The sequence below is a fragment of the Protomyctophum bolini genome (genome assembly GCF_963924005.1).
Source record: "Protomyctophum bolini genome assembly, chromosome: 18".
Classification (NCBI taxonomy): domain Eukaryota; kingdom Metazoa; phylum Chordata; class Actinopteri; order Myctophiformes; family Myctophidae; genus Protomyctophum; species Protomyctophum bolini.
The window spans coordinates 12242871-12263070 of record NC_137879.1 but is presented as its reverse complement, the minus strand read 5'-3'; the positions used below and the strand labels follow the sequence as shown (position 1 = coordinate 12263070).

General features: G+C 43.8%; 1 protein-coding gene across 1 annotated transcript; it reads right to left on the bottom strand.

Moving 5' to 3' along the window:
• Positions 1-1269: 1269 nt before the first annotated feature.
• On the bottom strand, positions 1270-18893 carry st6galnac (ST6 (alpha-N-acetyl-neuraminyl-2,3-beta-galactosyl-1,3)-N-acetylgalactosaminide alpha-2,6-sialyltransferase). The gene is made up of 10 exons (XM_080788885.1): positions 18779-18893; positions 17001-17415; positions 13264-13675; positions 10861-11026; positions 9462-9636; positions 8002-8140; positions 7346-7449; positions 4985-5068; positions 4075-4174; positions 1270-2669 (listed from the first exon to the last, which is right to left on the bottom strand). Exons 2-10 carry the CDS (start codon positions 17180-17182, stop codon positions 2499-2501), a joined length of 1533 nt encoding a protein of 510 aa, XP_080645011.1. The 5' UTR covers positions 17183-17415; positions 18779-18893; the 3' UTR covers positions 1270-2498.
• Between the last annotated feature and the right edge of the window lie 1307 nt (positions 18894-20200).

Sequence of the window (20200 nt, the reverse complement as noted above, 5' to 3'; positions counted from 1 at the left end):
CAATTTCCGCAATTTCCATTTCCGCAATTTCCTCAATTTCCATTTCCACCATTTCCGCAATTTCCATTTCCGCATTTCCGCAATTTCCATTTCCACCATTTCCGCAATTTCCGCAATTACAATTTCCGCAATTTCCATTTCCGCAATTTCCACAATTTCCATTTCCAACTATTAATGGCAGCTGGGTTTCATCAGCTGTACTGACCCACAGGAACACACCCAGGGTGCTGGCCTGATTCCGGCGAGCCGCCCCATGTCCGAAACGGTTGAGAAATGACAGTTACCATGTGGGGGTCCCTCTACTGTACTGTACTGTCACTGTACTGTACTGGCACAACCTAAATCACCATATATACAGTTAATAAGTGCGTGTGTGTTTGTGTGTGTGTTAGGTTGCACACAGGTGGTGAAAAACAACCATGCTGTTTTCGTGCTCAGACGCACCCACCCACCCACCCACCCAATCAGCCAGCCAGCCAGCCAGCCACCCACCCACATAGCTCCGTAAGGGAGTGGTTGCACCACTCAAAAATCACAGCAAGAAATCACCAAATAGGCCTAATTAAAATACCACAGACTTCTTTTATACACTTTTTTTAAACATATAAAAGTCACAGTCAAAAATTGCACAATTAGATGTCCCTCCCATCCACACAATCTCACCAATACAATGTTTCAATGACCAGACCTTTCCATTTGAACAATGGAAAATGTTCCACTCTGAAAAGTGTACCATTTTAAATAAACACAAATTAAGTTCCCTGAACTAAATAGTCTCTTTGGTTACATTTGCCTGCAACTCCTTCACAGACCTACATTGTCACACTAATCTGTCAAGAGAGATTAGGTCATTGATAACTTCTCGTCTCCATGGACCATGGCCTCATAAGTGGACTTCATTTTAACGTCCGGTATGGGTGACCTCATCCGGCAATCAACAACAGTGTGAATGATGTCTTTGAATATTGTCCTTTTGTTGTAAGCAGCACAAAGATGAGCCCAGGTGCTTTGGCCAATGGCCCCACACACACACACACACACACACACACACACACACACACACACACACACACACACACACACACACACACACACACACACACACACACACACACACACACACACACACCCTCATAAGTGGACTTCATTTTAACGTCCGGTATGGGTGACCTCATCCGGCAATCAACAACAGTGTGAATGATGTCTTTGAATATTGTCCTTTTGTTGTAAGCAGCACAAAGATGAGCCCAGGTGCTTTGGCCAATGGCCCCACACACACACACACACACACACACACACACACACACACACACACACACACACACACACACACACACACACACACACACACACACACACACACACACACACACACACACACACACACACACACACACACACACACACACACACACACACACACACACACACACACACACACACACACACACACACACACACACACACACACACACACACACACACACACTGAGGAAACATCCTACATCGTTTCAAATATCCCCTCCCATTACCTCAGCCATGGTCTGCTAAGGGATCATTTATACTTGGAGAAACAGACGTTTCTTGCCAAAAATCTTATTTTCAACTGACTGTATAACGTTAAACGTATAAATTAGGCTTAACCAGACTAACTAAAAAGATTCACATTAAAAGGCACTGAGAGCAATAAGGATTTCATACAGTATGCGTGTTAGCCTTATAATGTTGACCAGTGGAAAAAAAGTCTACACATTTTCTTTGAAATAGCTGTGTAATGTATAAAATAATTGTAAAAAATAAGTTATAACTTACTAAAAGTAAATTCCCTTTCGTTTTTCAATTACTGTTCCCTTTCAGTATTGGTCTCTCACAGTTGTTGTTAGCCAAACATATGTCACACACAACACAGAAACACAGAAAGGACTGAACATAATCCGGGTAAATATCAGAATATAGAACATGACAACTGCCCGCAGTGCTCCCAACATCTATTTAGGGCGTGGAGACAGAGGGTATTTTAAGTAAGTGGCCAACTCCACTGGTCTTCTCCCTGGTGTACAGTAGTACAACACAGTAGGGAGTCATTCACAGGTCCAAAGCCTAAACACGTGTTTGGCTAGCCTGTAAAAACATAATTAAAATTTAAATAATAATAATTATTATTATCATTATAGTTTGGTAAAAAAAAAGCGCTGTCTACTGTTTACTAAGAGATCATAGCAGCTATGTGGAGGATCATTTAGAAAATGATCTGCCGCTCTCTTTTCAGCCCCAGGAAGTGAAGAGTGATCAGTGCTATAAAAGTGGAGTGGGTGTCCGTTTGGGGACTTCCTGTCATGTGGTTCCACTTCCCGTGGCACCATTGTTTGGTGGTCTCCCTCGGGTTTGGGCTGGCCGGCGCCGACAGTGGCAGCAGCAGCAGCCTGTCTTTGTGTGACTGGCATCCATGTGGTATCCGGGGGGGGACAAAGACAACTAGGGTTCTGGTTGACTGCGGTTCACTGGCGCATGTAGAGGCGTAAGAGGCGTGCTTGGTGCAGCTGTTGCCACAGGCTCATCTCCATGCGCAGGTCGTGATTGATGAAGAAGCCCACGGCGTGGTAGCTGCTGTCGTAGTAGTGGTCAGAGTAGTTCCTGAAGTCTGGGGTCATGAAGCCGTACGCGCTGACCTTCATCGACAACAACACACAGAGAAAAGAGCCAAGGTTAGGTTAGGGGCCAGTGACGGATCTCACTGCCTCTGTATGTATTTACCTTTTTCATATGGCCCATAAGTCCTCTTTCTCTTTGCTGTGTTGCCAGTTTTGCAAGAGAAACAAGTGACCAGGTCTATGAAAACAACCACAAATGAAAATAGCTGATCTACAAGCTCACAACGACACATTGTGAGGTTGTACATCTGTTATTTAAAAACACATTGAGAATAAATATTTTTAATATTTTTAAAACATTTTAATAAAAGACAAAATATGTTCAGATGGATGTCCGTGGACAATTACATATTAATCTGGGGTTCCTTGATGTGGAGAAATGTGGAAGCAAGCCCAAATAAGCAACTACTCTACACTTTAGAATCAAGCCCCAAAAAAACATCAACCAGCTACTACCAATAAGTTATTTGCAAGTGACTTTACAGGAAAAAACAAGTCAAAGGTTGCTAATAATAAGCAGACATGGCAACGCAGCCTGAAGGAAGCAAAGCACACACACAAGGAGCCCCAGTGCCTTGGCGGGGAAAAACGTGGATAGCACATGTGAAACCTAACTGTGTCGTGGTTTCTTGTGAGTGACAGATGAAAATAGACAAAGTTATATTTGGCAAAAATAGTCAAACATTCAGAGAAAATAGTAAATCTACAAGCGTGTCACATTGCAACGTGTTGGGAGCTCGTACATCTGTTATATTGGCTATTTGCAGTACAAGGAAGTAATTTCATCCACACCAAGTACAATAACTGTAGCTCTAACCATAAATAAAGAGCATCAACATAATTTTTATTTATTGTGCTTGGTGTGAACTGTGAAACGCCCATTAGGCAGTAGCTGGCCAGTTTTTGCTCTGAACTTCATCTGCCACGCGCGTAATGTTTCCACACCTGCTGTTCTGAGTCAAACTCCCAATTAGCCCTTATGCAATAATGGTTTCACACGTGCTAATCAGAATCCACTACAATTATTACATTTCACAGGAGCTGGCTATTAGGCTAAGCATTTCCACCAGAACAAATGGTCTGCTCCAAACTAATTCTGTTCTAATTGTTACTAGGGGAGCTTTGCTCATTTAATCCCCACATACTAATTGGTTCAGGCCTCACACAAATCAAAATTAATGCTTTGGACTCACAACAGGTGAGTAGATAATTAAACATCATGGGGATAAATATTGACTGCTAATCAGACAAGTGCAGTCATGTTCATACCGCTGTTGCTAACTCATTTGTGTGTGTGTGTGTGTGTGTGTGTGTGTGTGTGTGTGTGTGTGTGTGTGTGTGTACATGTGTGTGTGTGTGTGTGTGTGTGTGCGCGCGCGTGCGTATATTTACACAGCAAGATGTGTCTGTTAGTTTACAATACCTGGTCACAGGTGTGGACAGCAGCCAATAGCATCACAGCCCCAGTGGATGGACGATATATGTCCTTGTATCGGGTCTTCAGAGTGTGGGATCGGAGGAATCTGATGACATCATTACATACAGAGAATTGGAATCCATGGTAGTATTTTTGATAGTAAGTTTAAGACAGTCAGGTAGGTTGTGCACATCCAGACCCTCGCTGGCACTGGACAATAGGTAGTTACCATGTAAAAGAGAGACGTCTTTTAAATAAATTAAAAACACCGTGGAGCAGAGCTGTGTGCAGACTATTTTTGGTAGTGTCAAGAAATCATTGATCAACTGGCGTCAGAGACAGTGTTTATTTCTAACATAGTTGTTGTATTACTCATGACAAGTGAGTTAAACACTTGTGTCATCGTAGGACCAAGCTGCACTCAAAACTATTTAATACCAGGCCTGTGCCATGGAGTTTTGATTCTATATTATTCAGATTGTCAGAACATATTATAATGCCAGGGGTGAACAACATAATAACAAGACATTATGGGTCAATATTATTTAAATTCCACATTAGGTATAGGCTTGTATTGTGAGCCGAGTGGAGCCAACCATGCCTAAACGTAATTATACTAACAGTGCCTAACCTAATCCCAAAACTGGGTGGGGACTGGGGAAGCAAATAGTCATCACCCACCCAGCACAGCAGAAGTGCCCTTGAGCAAGACTGGTCAGTACAACAGTATCATACTGTGGTTGTACTGGTCAGTACAACAGTATCAGACTGTGGTTGTACTGGTCAGTTCCCAGGTTTTAATGTCTGTCTGGTTTTTTCCGTGTGCAGGGCGTTGCTGAAAATGAGTGCTTGTGCTTAGCTACTACCCTGGGTAAATAAAGAACCCATAAAAACAATTGAGCACTGAACCACTCACCTGTTTCTGAGGTAACGGATGAAATCAGGGTGGTACATCTTAAACTTGCTTGCTGACACATTTTCCCCGAAGTAGTTAGGTGGGCTGAAAAGGAAAGACGGGAATGCTCAAAAAACAGATACAGCCCCACAGGCCAGATACTACTCAGTAAACACGCACAACGCACATACACAGCAGATAGAATTACCAACTTAACACTTCCATTTCAGGAATGGAGAAACGTATATCTGATAATTGCTATAAGGGCGTATCTCCGTGATATATGACATACTGGTTTACAATTCATCTGAAAGCTCTAATGATAGATTGAGGGCTTGGAAGGAAGATGTACAAGATGATATGTCCTTGGATGACTGGGTTGCCATATGTGCGAAAATACACAGGCAAACTGCAAATACTAGATTAGGATTGCTACAATAAATTCTTCCTGCTATATCCAGAGGGACACAAGATAAAGCGTAATGAACAAATGTTTATAGATATATTACTTTGACAAGAGAGTGATATAGCATTGACCTGGAAGAGATCAGACAAACAAAGTATTACACAGTGGTTCAGGGAATTGTCTTCATGTTTACCTTTGGAAAACATACATTCTTAAGGACAAACAAGAATGTTTCAGGAGGTGTGGGGTCGTTTTTTCCAGTAAAACAAAAAATGATTTTAATTTTCAATTTCTTTCAAATCACACACTAGACACACTCTGTCCTACCGATTAATCTAACCATTTCTAAAGCTAATGGTAAGGTCCCAGAATGCAGCTGTGCACAAAAAGATCTCTGACTTTTGGATATATTTTGTGTAACATAAGGTTCAGGGCCATAATTATTTTTAACAAGATGATATGTTCTTAGTTTTGGTTTGTACCATAAATCAAGAGCCCAACTCTCCTTATACCCAAGGAACATATAGTTCTGTATTTCATGAATACAGAAATTACAGCATAGTCTATTTAAATAAATAAATTATGAATTATTCATAAATAAAATTGGCCCAGGGGTAACCATTAGAAATGTCCCAGTTAAAAATCTTTTTGGTTAGTCGGACATATTAACAAGTCTATTCCAAAGTCTCAACATCTCACCTTTGTGTCTGATATATTTACGGGCATCCATCCCATATCTCCGCTGATAGGGTCAGTACTGACTGACCCCAGGGCTCTATACCAGCTGAATCAGAAAGAACCTGAGTGCCTTCCTTGAAGTTCATATGCTATCATCTAAAGTGAGGCCAAGATATTTATATGTCTGGAATTTTGTTTTAGGAAAGGTATTTTTGCTTTAGCAGACTCTTTATGCAAAGCGTTCACTTCCCACACAGAAGTTACACCAAGTATGTGGTGTAAAAAAAAGAAGAAAAAAGAAAAGAAAAACTGTTTCTTTTATACAATGCAATATTGAAGCAATGATTTTTATGGTGTGTCCTATTAAATCCATGTGGGCTGGGCGCCTTGGCTGCATGACACAAAAATAAATAATCTATCTATCTATCTGTTATACAAGGCTTTAGAATTTGAGAAGAAAGGGAGTCTACTGGCAACCGCGCCTCAGTCAAACAAAGCAAGCCTGGTGTGTCACAAGAGTAGGATTTGAAGAATTGACACTGACAGCTGCCAGCTGTGTTTTGATTGCATTATGACCAGTTACAGTAGCAGTGATTATAACTGTAATCTCACAGTGTTAAATATCCGGGAACAACAATAAACTCACCTTTCAGACAAATGCAGATAACATCTACAAAAAGGCAAGGCAGATTTACAATGATTCTACCCACCCTCTTCGCTCTGAATTTGGCTTAGGGCAAAACTAGCTAAAAAAAGAAGGGTCGCAAAACTTCGTTTGTGCCAACTGCTGTGGACATTTTAAATAAGAAAATGTTTAAATAGTTCACCTAAAACCCACTGTTCATGATCACTGTTGCTGTGTTTATGTGAATGAAATTTATATAGTATTTTAATGCATCCGTGTATTTTATGTAATGTTTTATGTAAATGTAATAATAAAGTTTTCCTTATCCTTATCCTTATCCTTTGTACCATAACAGGCAAACGTTGGATGAAAAATAACAATTCTACATTCTCTAATTGTGTAGACTTCTTGTAAATTAAGTAATGCAGATGTTTAACAATAATCTTGAGAGCGTTAGAGTTAAAGGTCTATGAGGTTCCATTTGGTTACCAACTCTCAATCATTTAGCTGGGGACCACCTGGAACGTCCTCAAGGACCACTGGTGGTGACCAGACCACTGGTTGAAAACTGCATTATACACTTCATAGGAAGTCTTTCATTCACAGTCTTTCGTCAGAACATTGGCAAGAGTTACGATGATTCACTCAAATGAAGGAAGGAAGCAACACTTACGAGTCACTGTGCTCCGGGCCTCTCTCCACAGGGGTGTGCGTCGCAGCTGCCTTCATCAGCAGGTAATCACGGTCGTGGTCTGGCAGGAAGACGTAGCGTGTCTCCTACGGAACACAGCGAGGAGAGGAGGGAAGGAAGGCTGCTGGTGAGTTACAGATGTCGTCTGTATGGGAAAATGGCCAGTCTACAAGCTCACAACGTGTCAATGTAGATTGGCTAGTTGAACTATTCAAAAATGTTTTTCAAAATAGTAAAAAAAGCAAAGAAGTTTAGGGATAAGGGGTTTAGCTGTGACGAAAATAGAGTGTTCTATACCCTCGCATTTAGGCAGAGAGATGTATATGTATTAACGTATTATATTAGGACTATAGATGAAATTGAGCTTCTGGCTAACTCTGGCCCTGTTCATTTACATGGATGTGAAAACTGACGTGTTATTAAAATAAATAAAATACCCTATTCCAATGCCTCTTATATTTATATTGCACGGCTTGAGTTTCATACTTTTAGTTAAATTCTAATAAGAAGGTACTGTGTTGTTAGTGAATTGATCTCGTGGCGGGTGGTGGTCTGACAGACACAGGTCCGCAGTACTGACGTCAGACACAGGGGGTCCTCAGTACTGACGTCAGACACAGGGGGTCCTCAGTACTGACCTCAGACACAGGGGGTCCCCGGTAGCCCTGGCCAGCGTAGCTCCGCATGGAGTTCCTCAGTGTGTTGGTGGAGAATGTGTAGTGGGTGGTCCGAGACCCCACATCCTGCTCGAAACCTTTAATGACAGCCCCATTGGTCCTGGAAATCAATTATGTACACACGCACACGCATACACACACACACACACACACACACACACGTTAATTGCCACTTAGTCCATTGGTCACCGTGGAAACCACATGCAGAGAGCACCAGTTTCTGTGCTCTGGAACACTGTTTCCCAAACAGAGGGTCGGGACCCATTTGTGGGTCACGAACCCACAAATCTCTCTTCTGGGTCTCGACCTGAGACGGTTTGGGAAGTCTGCTCTGGGGGAGCACCTGGATGACATCGTCAGTGGTACGTGAGAACAACAAGCCGAGGCTCTGATGATATCCTGCCATCCATCATATATGGATGGCAGGATATCTGAGAGTGAATTACTTAGTTGCTGCGAGTGTGAGGTCTAGCCAACACCAACTCGGGATTCCTGGATCGCTGCCCTCCACAATTTCCTATCCAACATCAGGTTCTTGAGCTCTGCAGTGTTGCCTGCCAAGGTGTCGCGCCACAGCACGTCTATATAGGTGGTACGCTTCTTTCCCCTCCTGGCTTTGCCCTGGGTTGGCTCCCATAGGGTCAACCCATTTAGGCCTGAGACCGATTCTAAAACCGCCTCTAAATCCTGACCTAAGTTTTCTGAAAAACTTCAAATATTTATATAGCAGCATCAAATATTTAACATTTCTGAATACTGTACATACTGTACAGAACCCAAAAATGGGTTCCCGGCCTGAGGGGGTAAAACACCAAAAGGGGTTCCCGCCCAGAATGGGTTAAGGAAGGGGAACAATGTGAAATGTGAAAATGAGATTAAATTAAAGACGTTATTGTCCACACCCAGTAGGATACGGCATGAGATAACCACAACAATACATTAGTAAGAAAAATACAATTGAACTGTGTTCACAAGGTATATGTTTAGTTTCACATGGTACTATGGTGTGCTTATCAACTCTTGCAACACCGACGATGAATTATGAAGTATGAATAATGCTGCATTCACACTGGCAGGTACAAAGATACAGTTCACCATTGTTTTTCAATGTACGTACGTGTACGTGACGAAGTCAGTCTGTATGTATGTATGTATGTATGGATCATAGACGTTCTAGGGCTATTAACTTGTAAACTGAGAACATTCATCTAATATTCAAAGATGTATTCACCAGTTAGTTGATTTAAAATGTATTTGTGTGTGCTCGTGCTCCGGACATGTGACTTTTGTGCCCGGACAAGTGAATGGGAAATGTACTCGTCCGAAGGACAAGTGCCTCAAAAAGTTAATGTCAAGCCCTATATCTGCCGTGTGAACGCAGCATTAGGCTTCGAAGCAGGCCACAGATGCCATCCATCTACCTGAAGACGTAATCATGTCGGTCGATCTCGCTCCCTTGCTTGGAGTCTTTCAGTATCCCGCCGTTCCCCACCACGGCACATCGGACACACTTGGATCTGTTGCTTCGTTGATTCCAGTCGTCAAACATTTGCCAGTTAGCGGACGAGTTGAGCACAGAGAGAGTTGCCACCAGCGCTGTTGGCACAGAAATAGAAACAATTAGCGTTCGCTTCTGGCTTGACCTGGAGGGTCCCAATATTATATGTGGAAGTGCCAGTCTTAGAGAAGTGTATTTAATACGTAGGCCATAAATGAAAATGTCTTCCCTTCCCAGACTTCCTAAAAGCAGCAGCTCAGGACGAGCTAAATAAAAGATAAGATCTTCTTGCTGAATATGACATTGCTAGATCTGTTTGTTTTGTTTTTTGCGAACGCAATGAGCACTTACTATGAGACCTAGCAGATCATGTCTGTCTGTGTGTCCGTGTGTGTGTCTGTGTGTCCCCCCTTTGTGCCCATATATGGAGCTGAGTGATTTGTTTGTGATTGATGCAACACACTCCATATTTGGACGTATAGCTGCTTTGGGGACTCCTTATATGGTTATGGCTAAGTTAAAAACTTAACTTAAAAATAACTTAACTTAAAAAAAAAATAACTTAAAAATAAATCTTAAAAAAAACCAAATATGTACGAGCTGCGTTCGCTTCCCGCGTTTGCACGTCTTACTGGTCTTTCTTGTGCAACTGCATACTCTTGAGAGACAGACTTGTATGTGATTGGTTGAGAAGAGAAAGAGGGTATGTGTAAGGGCAAATAGACACACATATCTATTTCTCAATGAACGCGATAAACATCCTAACCGATAAGAACTATAGTGCAAGTAAGTGTGCTTGACTGGTTTGTCATCCTATCCTCTCTTAGAAGTAAACTTGAGAAGACCAGATACGGTACAAGCAACACATGCTGACAGCTTTTAAAAGCTCCATTTGACCGGAACAATCTTTCTCTCAGATCTGTTATCTCTCCTGTGCACACCACGCCATGTATGGCCTACGTGTGTGCAAGGCGCAAGTCTGCACCTCGACAGAGTGCATTTATAGTTATGTCTGTGTCCCTGTTACCCCCATATATGGAGTTCTTTGTCAGGCAGGCCCAAATATGGAGTCTATGCAGATGTCAGAACATCATTGTGATGTCAGCACAGGCCAGCTCCATATATGGAGATCATGGGGTGATCACCAGCACAAGAGCTGAGGCTTTTGTGCTGGTTCTGGACAACCGGCGATCCGACGGACTCGACACCGGGCACTGCACTCCCGGTGGCGGTGTGGAACATGTGTGTCAAGTTTGAAGTCGGCGGGGCGAACGGTTATAGAGTACGTAATAATAGGATAATTAAAGCAATTGAAGACTTACTCTTATAGTCAACCACTCCCCAGCCATGTGCTCCTGGGTACGGGCTCAGCCGCTCATACTGCTCAGGAGTGGCGGACTTGGCCCACTGGAGGACCGGAACGTGCCTCAGAAAGCGGTCGGCGAGGTCAGTGGACGTGACCGTCCTTGTTATGCTGTCGGGGCAGTCCTGATGGGAGGAGAAATAACATACCACGACAGTGTCATCATTGTATACACGTACAGCAGACAGCCAGCTAGACACGACCACGAACAGGGCACACATAAACACACGATGCAAACGATAAAAACTTTCACACGCACATGACAACTCTTCACCTTGAAAGAAATGTGACGCGTGCATGACAAGAGTATAATTTAGGTTTTAACGCCAACGTTACATACAACGTAATGTCTGCGAGATAATTACGAAGCCCACACTACCGAACCAACAGCATTAGTTTCACCAGACAGGATTCTCAACCACAATCTCTCATCAGAGGCAATTACAGTACAGTATATTCATATTGCGATTATACAGTGTGCAGCTAGACAAGAGCAACTCTAATGATACGTGGGAAGCTGTGGGTTTTGACCTGAGAGACATGTGCTCAATGTGAAAGGTACATGTAAGAGTAAAGTATATCTGCCTGACACATCAGCAGAAACAAACCTAATCTGATTGGACTGATTGGCTGAGCTGTAGTTATAACAAAGCATGGCAGTCTTTACTGCCATGCCTTCTGGGCATTGGGCAGCGCTACTCGTTGGGAAAACCACTATGCTGCATCTGAACCTGGTGATTGCTCACATGAGAGAGACACAAAACCCTGAGGGAGACTTCAAAGAATGTTTTCATTTTATGTGTGTGTGTGTGTGTGTGTGTGTGTGTGTGTGTGTGTGTGTGTGTGTGCGCGCGCGCGCGTGCGTGCGTGCGTGCGTGCGTGCGTGTGTGCGTGTGTGTGCGTGCGTGCATGTGTGTGTTTTCCACACCTTGGTGAACTTCCGAGAAACATTACAGAGTGTGTTGTGTGCTCATCGTGACACCATGGGGCAGAGGGTTACCGTGCCTGGGATACTTGACTTGACTCACTTGGGAAGACAAGCACAGGCATTTCCCCTGGGGCAGAATCCACTTTATATTAAGCCTGAGCTCCCTCAACTGATCATCACCTTGTCCAGCCTGCTGAAAAGGTGCGTCAGACGTGTGTGTGTGTGTGTGTGTGAGAGGCTCTGCCACAGCTGGGGAGCAGAGGAGTTTCTCCAGCCAATCGCAAACACTGGGTGAACTAGACTCGCACAACACTATATACAGTATGAGGCCTTCTGGGCTTTGGGCAGCACTACTCAAGACATGTGCCGACATGTGCTGATAACCTACAGGCTTCTGTAATGTATTTTAACCACACCAGTCAATCTGTATGACGTTCAGTGTTGAGCAATAGAGAAGGGCAACACCCTTTCTCAGCATCAGAGGTTTACAGTATGGACGGTTGCAGACAGTCCAGTCACAACAAGAACGAACGCATTCCATAACAACACTAGGGTTGCCACCTTTGAGATCTTGAAATAAGGGACACTCTTTACACCTGCCGCGGCCTTGCGGCGCAGGCGTGTGTGGCAAGGCCGGCAATAAGTTGAAGCAATAAGTTGAAGCAATACGTTGAAGCAATAAGTTGAAGCAATACGTTGAAGCAATAAGTTGAAGCAATACGTTGAAGCAATAAGTTGAAGCAATACGTTGAAGCAATAAGTTGAAGCAATACGTTGAAGCAATAAGTCGAAGCAATAAGTTGAAGTTTCCCTTCAACTTATTGTTTATGGTATGCTATCCACAACTTTTGTAGTAGAATTTTGTCAGCGGCCAATATTAGAAAATATATGCCAGCGACCCCCATAAGAGAAGATTTTTACGCAGTGATTCTCAACCCATTTAATTTCAAGTACCAGTTTGACATGCATTAGTATACGGACCCCCATTTAATGGCATTTCTATCTCTGGGACCCCCAATTCATATTGTAAAATCAATGTTAATTTAACTCTGATGGTCCATTTGTACACTCTCAGAGTTACAGACCTATATGGGTCCATTTGGTTCCAAACTATAATTTAGCTGGGGACCCCCTGGAACTCCCTCAAGGACCTCTGGGGGTCCCCGGATCACACTTTGGGAACCACTGGTTTAGGCTACTTTAGGTAGTGTGTGCCTCCCGCTAGAACAATTGTGCTGACTTTAATATTTCCTGTGTTTAGTTTTGTTCATTATTGTTAAATTCAGTGTTGACGTGTAGGGCTATTTAGGAAAATAAGGAACAAACTCCGTTCCTTATTGGTTCAATAAGGGACGCATCATTTCATTCTCAAATAAGGGACGATTCTGTATTTTAAGGGACGGGTGAGAACACTGACATTCATTTTAGACTCACTGTTTGTAGTGGGATGTCTTCAGTGGCGTAAGTGTCTCCGAGGTAGGGTGGCTCTGTCGACTTGGCAGCGCGGGTGCTGGGCATGAGCTGCGGCTGAAGGTTAGATTCCTTGGTAGTGGGCTTGGCGGTGTCTTTGGCATCAGGCGCGGGTTTAGGCTCTAAAGTGCGACCTCCCAGCAGCGGAGGCGGGTCACTGCTCTTCTTGGATGGTGTGATTATTGCTCCAGTGGCTGTTGTTGTTCTTGTCGTCGTCGTTGTGGCGACTCTGGGTTCTGTCGCGGTTTTAACGTGAGCAGCACTCGTATGTTCATCAACGACTGTACTTCCAGACACCAGCGTGGGGTCAAGGGTCACGGCGGGAGGCGGCGTATGGATCCAGTGGTCTCCGTTGAAGACGAGAGAGTCTTGTGATCTGCCCAGAAAACAAAAAAGTACGGAATTGAGAATGTGGTGGCTAACTCTTTTTGTACTTAAAAGTGAAAGTAATAATACTGCAATGTAGATCAAAATACTGCGTTACAAGTACAAGTCCTGAATTCAAAATGTACTTAAAAAAGTACAAAAGTATTGGTATCAAAAATCTACTAAATCTACTAAAGTCTTCCACAAGAATGCTACGAATGGCACTAGGTATCACATGGATGGAGCACATCAGAAATGTGGACCTCTATGGGGACCTCTACGGGGACCACCACGGGTCACAGACAAAGACCTCTACGGGGACCACCACGGGTCACAGACAAAGACCTATATGGGGACCACCACAGGTCACGAACCAAGAGAGAAGGATGGTGGCTGGAAGGGCACTGCGTCAGGCACCCAGAACTAGAGGCAAGTAAATGTACTTTATGGGAGCCAACCCAGGGCACAACCAGGAGGGGAATGAAGCGTACCACCTATGTCGACGTGCAGCGGTGCGACAGCTTGGCTAACAACACTGCAGAGCTCAATGTGGGCTAGACCTCACTCTCACAGTAGTAGGTATCAAAAATGTACTTAAAGTACCAAAGTTAGAAAGTACTCTTTATGAAGAATGTCCCATTTCAAATGTATTAAAGGTATTTGAAAATAGCAGGTCTACAAACTCTCAAATATCGTGGCATCGCTGAAGTGGTCACTAGTGAGGAAGTGGTAAAGTGCCCCAAAACTCCACATTTCAACTTCAATGCACCAAAATATTTGACTTTTCGTTTTCAGTGATCACAAAGTATTATTTAATATACTTTTGTGCGCAAACACATTTTCACAATAATGGATCACATCGGTGGAATTAAAATATATAAAAACTGTATCTTTAAGAAAGGGGTTATCACAGTTATCACATCTTAATTTTTGCAACACAAAAGCCTATCTGCGATCATCATGGCTATCCTGTTTACTGATAAGGGGAAGTCTCTGTTATACTGATGAGGGGAAGTGCCAAGTGCAAGAAACGAAGAACAGATTAGTTTCCTCTGAACGGTTTTTGTTGTCTGTCTACTCATCTCTTCCTTATTCGACACTATGACTTCCCGTGGCAACCAACGAAACTAGTCCAGTCAAATATTTATCTTAGACTTTGTCAAAGAATGCACACAAAAGATGTCTCTGCAACAATTATCCAGCAATGTCACAAAACATCCTGTTGAATTACTTGCCACGTTTCTTATTTTTGGGTTGCCTTATTAGCGATAGCTCGGCACCAGATGGACCTTAGGCCACTAAGACCCGCCGAACAGATTCTACAAAATGTCTTCTAAATAGTGACAGTTTTCTGAAAATCCTATGATTCTGTAAATCTGTATCAGTGGTTCTCAAACTATTTCCTGTCAAGGACCCCCAGAATTATCTGTATTTGGCCACGAATCCCCATCGAAAAATATGTTGTTTCAGGGACCTCCCAGGAGCAAAGATTTGAGTTAAAAACGTTTGCTGTGAAATTATATATATTCTATAGATCTACAAGCTCAAATTGTGGCACTCTATGCCACGCTATGAGCTTGTAGATCTGCTATTTCAACAGCTAAAGTTTCAAATAATGGTTAATTTTGTTAAAGGCTAAGGCCTCACAGATGCGTTCCATTCCAGGTCTTAATGGACTAATTTATTTCAATTACAGCAACGAGACAGCTGCAGTTTCAGGTAACCATGGTGCTTGCTGGCTTTGCCCTTGATTGGTCACTTGCTAGAGGGTCTCCTCTCCGACCATATGGTGCTGATGTCGTGCTCAGCAGGAAGAGGGAACCTCATGAAGCTACACTAATGAGGCACAAATGTAATAAAGCAGTCATATTAAAGTGGAACAGGAACTCGTTAATGTCCAACGTATACGGAGATCAAGAGCACAGTAAGGACGGGAACAGGAAGGCGAGGACAACCTAGCTGGTATGAATGTAGACCGTTATAAATGCCCCTTAAATATTATATAGAGAAGTGAAACAATATTCGGATGTTTTTGTGTCTATAGGTATAATCCATGATGGCATGCATTTAAAAAAAAGATGACACTGTTGTGATTTTAAAATGACCAATAATGATGTATTCTATATAGATTAGAGGCAGCCGATCATGAAAAAGTGTCTACTATGTAGACCAGGCGCTTTTCAAGCACCTGGAATAAAACACAAAAACCTCCTATACAAAATCCACTAGGATTCGGCAAGAGGTGCATGGCTCAGGCGGCTGGATGGTAACCGCAAGGTTGCCTGTTTGAACCCGGGCTCCCCCAGAGTTAGTGTCCTTGAGCAAGACACTGAACCCCAGATTGCTCCTGATGTGCTGGTTGGTGCCTTGCATGGTTTCCGCCGCCATCGGTGTATGAATGTGTGTGTGTGAATGGGTGAATTGATGCACAATCTATGTTAAGCGCCTTCGATAAAGGCGCTATATAAATGCACCATTTACCATTTACCAAGAGAGTGATAGCAAGGAAGAGAGCGAGACAGAAGGATATGCACATGGTTATTTAAATACCCACACATTCAGATAAAAGCACAGCCCCAGAAGATGCAGCCGCCACTCTGGCAGCTCAAAATGAAAGACTTGCGGCTGCCGAATACTGAAACTTATCATTTAGTTCTAACTAGTGTCTGAAATAGACCAGTGAGAGAGACGGCCACCCCCCCCACCACCACCACCACCAGCAGCATACATTTCTTTCTCTGTTCTTAATGCATCTTATCTAGGTTCGCTGGCTTTTAAAGCTGGAACAGTGCCCAGTGTAACACGGCTTACATTTCACATATGCAAGAGACCACCTCCTGTGAAATAACTCTAGGGACATTTTTTTCTTTCATTAGTCTAACAGAGAACTGTGTGGCTCCTTTGTTAAAACCACAATGAGTACAACGAGAAGGGGAATAAGTAGTGGTTACTGAAACCCTGGAACTTTTAATTCCCTCCATGAACTTCAGGGTTTGACCCCGTCTCGTTATACAACCGTTGGCCATTAACCACATGAACCCTTGTGCCTGAGGCACGTCTTATTGGCAAACGCTCTGCGAAGGTATAATAGGCGCACCTTTGGCGCAAATAGCAGATCTACTCTCTTACGTTGTGAGCTTGTTGTTGTGAATTGTTGTGAGATAGCTGACTCAGCATAAGCATGGACTTTTTTTTTTTACACTATACGATTTTGTACTGCATTTATATGAAACGCATCTTGTCCCTTGGCTTAAGAAAAGCTGTGATGTGTATAATATGCCATTGCCCAATATGTGTATAAAGGTTTCTTCTATTCTCCCCATCATATATCTCACCTGCTTGGTTCCGGAGAGCTGTCGTCGCCGCTGCCGTGGTGGATGCGCGCCAGGCGGTCCGCCATGCGCCAGGGCACGTGGATCTCCAGGTTCACACACAGGATGTAGAAGCTCAGCAAGGAGACCACGGTCAGGCAGAACAGCACCAGCCTCCTCCTGCGTCCTCCCATCACGCCTGCCATGAGCCCGACCCTGGCCGGCAGGCCGCTGCGTTCGTGGCCCCTCCTGCCCTCAGCTCATCCTCCGGCGGAGGGAACATGAGGAGATGCTGCAGGGGGGGCTGGCCGACGACTCGGCCCGTCTGGAGACAATGCTTTGGGTCATCCAGGAGACGGACACAGAGAGGAGGCGATGGTGGAGCTGGGGTGGGGTGTAAATTAGCCCCACAATAGGATCTGGGCACCGCGCTGGAATTCTGTCAACACACACAGGGGAAGGAGGGAGAGAGGCGGAAACTTTATCTTGTGGTGTCAACAGAGCAGCCAAATAATCCTTTTTTAATGAAACCACTGTTGCTCATATGCAGGCCGGATCACCACCACCTCCACATCCCCTTTACAGTGCATCACTCCCTCTCATGGAACATTTCAGTGCTTTTCAACCTTTTCAAATCAAGGTCCATTATTTATTCGGCATTTGATGAGATTTAGCCTCTCAGACCCAAAACTAAAGCATATTTTGTGGTCGTTGGATAAGATTCCATGCTGTAATGATGTTACCATTAGGATAGACAACAGGCAAACGTTCAATCAAAAATAACAATTATTCTCTAATTGTGTAGACTTCTTGTAAATGAAGTGATTGCAGATGTTTAACAATAATTTTACTATTGAGAGCGGGTCCATTTGGTTTCACTTACACTGTCAAGAGTTAAATATCTATAAGGGTCCACCTGGTTACCAACTCTCCATCATTTAGCTGGGGACCACCTGGAACCCCCTCGAGGACCACTGCTTTACTGCATTTTGACCTATGGCTAAAACCGACAGCTGGAGGCAGGGAAGTGATGGCTGGCTGTTACAGTACTGGTAAACTAGAACAGAAAAGTTCCCTTTCCCCTTCCAGGAAATGTTTTCTTATGCAACCCCCCCCGCCTTGTGGTTCAAATTAACATTTCTGAGCCTCCACAAATCTCACCAGGATCTAAAGATATTAGCATACAAAGTGAAGACCTCCATTCACCCCTTTGTAACGGCTGTGTAACAACAAACAAGTCCTGGGGCAACTTCACTGTTGATGAATTCAATAGACTTCAGTATGTTAACGCATCCGTAACAAAGAAGTAAAAAATAAGGAACACATGACTGACAGCAATTGTAAACAATGCACTTCATGTAGTTTGAAGATAGGAATGGAAAGAATGTGTAGTGATGATGAAGAGCTGATAAGACCAGCTCCCTCCACATCTCTTGATAAGTGGCACACAGGGAAACTAGTGGGAAGGAATGCTTTCTCCCCCAACAAAAGGTTTTTTATAGACAAAAGAGCATTTCATATCCTTGGCAGGAATGTTCACCTTATAGAAATCAAATACTTTTGCCTGTAAGATCATTCTTGTGTGGGGGAAATGTCCATAGACCTTATTACAAAGTAAAATGCATTTACCAAGTTCAATTAACTAAACTGTTAGATATAATCTCCCCCCTGCTGTGGTAACACACTGTTACTCTCTTGTCTGTCTCTCTCCCTCTGGTGCGTGTCTTGTCTTACAAAGTTGAATATGCAAACCAAAACATGTTTTATGCAAACATTTTTGCAAAAAATGTCCCCTCACTCACCAGTCTTCTCAGTTCTCCTGTAGCGGCTGTGTGTGTCCTCTCTCTCTCTACTGTACACACACAGTTACAATACCTCCAAGTGAAGTCAAGTCAGGAGCAGCTCTGTCTGTCTTGTGAGAGAGGAGGAGTGTGCTCTCTCTGAGTCCCACAGTAGGGGCGGTACCATTGTGAAATGAGCAACAGCTGCTGGCAATTGGTCAACTCCCTCAAACCAGTGCGAGGGGTGGGTGGGGGGTGACAGAGAGAGAGAGAGAGAGAGAGAGAGAGAGAGAGAGAGAGAGAGAAATCATAGAGAGAGAGAGTCCCACTTGAGTCTCCAACCAAGGTTGCAATAAAGTTAAGAAAGATGAGAAGGGAATACGGCTCTAAGGGGAATCCTCGCTATGTCAACAATGTGTAGAGATCATGAAACATAATGACAGACTTTGTCTGTCATTATGTGTGCCTCCCACAGACAGACAGACAGACAGACAGACAGACAGACAGACAGACAGTGTGCCCCACACAGACAGACAGACAGACAGTGTGCCTCCCACAGACAGACAGAGACAGTGTATCCCCTAGACAGACAGTGAATCCCCCACAGACAGACAGACAGACAGTGTATCCCCCACAGATAGACAGTGTATCCCCCACAGACAGACAGACAGACAGACAGACAGTGTATCCCCCACAGACAGACAGACAGTGTATCCCCCACAGACAGACAGAGTGTGACCCACAGTCATACCGAGACAGACAGACAGAGAAATACAGAAGGAACTGTCAGGCCCGGGGACAAGAAGGAACTGTCGGGCCCGGGCCCGGGGACAAGAAGGAACTGTCAGGCCCGGGCCCGGGGACAAGAAGGAACTGTCAGGCCCGGGCCCGGGGACAAGAAGGAACATGCAGGACAAATGAACGTCCCAAGGTACAGAAAAGAAACACACAAAAAATAAAAACATGCTGAGCTCGAACCAAAGACGTTATGTCAGTGTTGTTGTTTTTATCAGCTACTCTACACAACAAAATCCTCAGTGTGAAATTCCCTTCAGGGATTAATAAAATATGCTGCATCTCATCTCATCTCAACTCAGAAAGAACAGTGGGCTCAGGTAGTCTTTCTAATCTACACTATTGGAGTTCTGAGGGCTTTGCTGTGTGTATCTATAGAGGCTTCACACACAGAGACACTATTCACAGCTCCTCTACTGTACCTCACACATGTACAGTAAGACACTATTCACAGCTCCTCTACCTCACACATGTACAGTAAGCGGGTGTTAGAGGTGTTCCTCTACCTCACACATGTACAGTAAGACACTATTCACAGCTCCTCTGGCTCACACATGTACAGTAAGACACTATTCACAGCTCCTCTCCTCTACCTCACACATGTACAGTAAGCGGGTGTTAGAGGTGTTCCTCTACCTCACACATGTA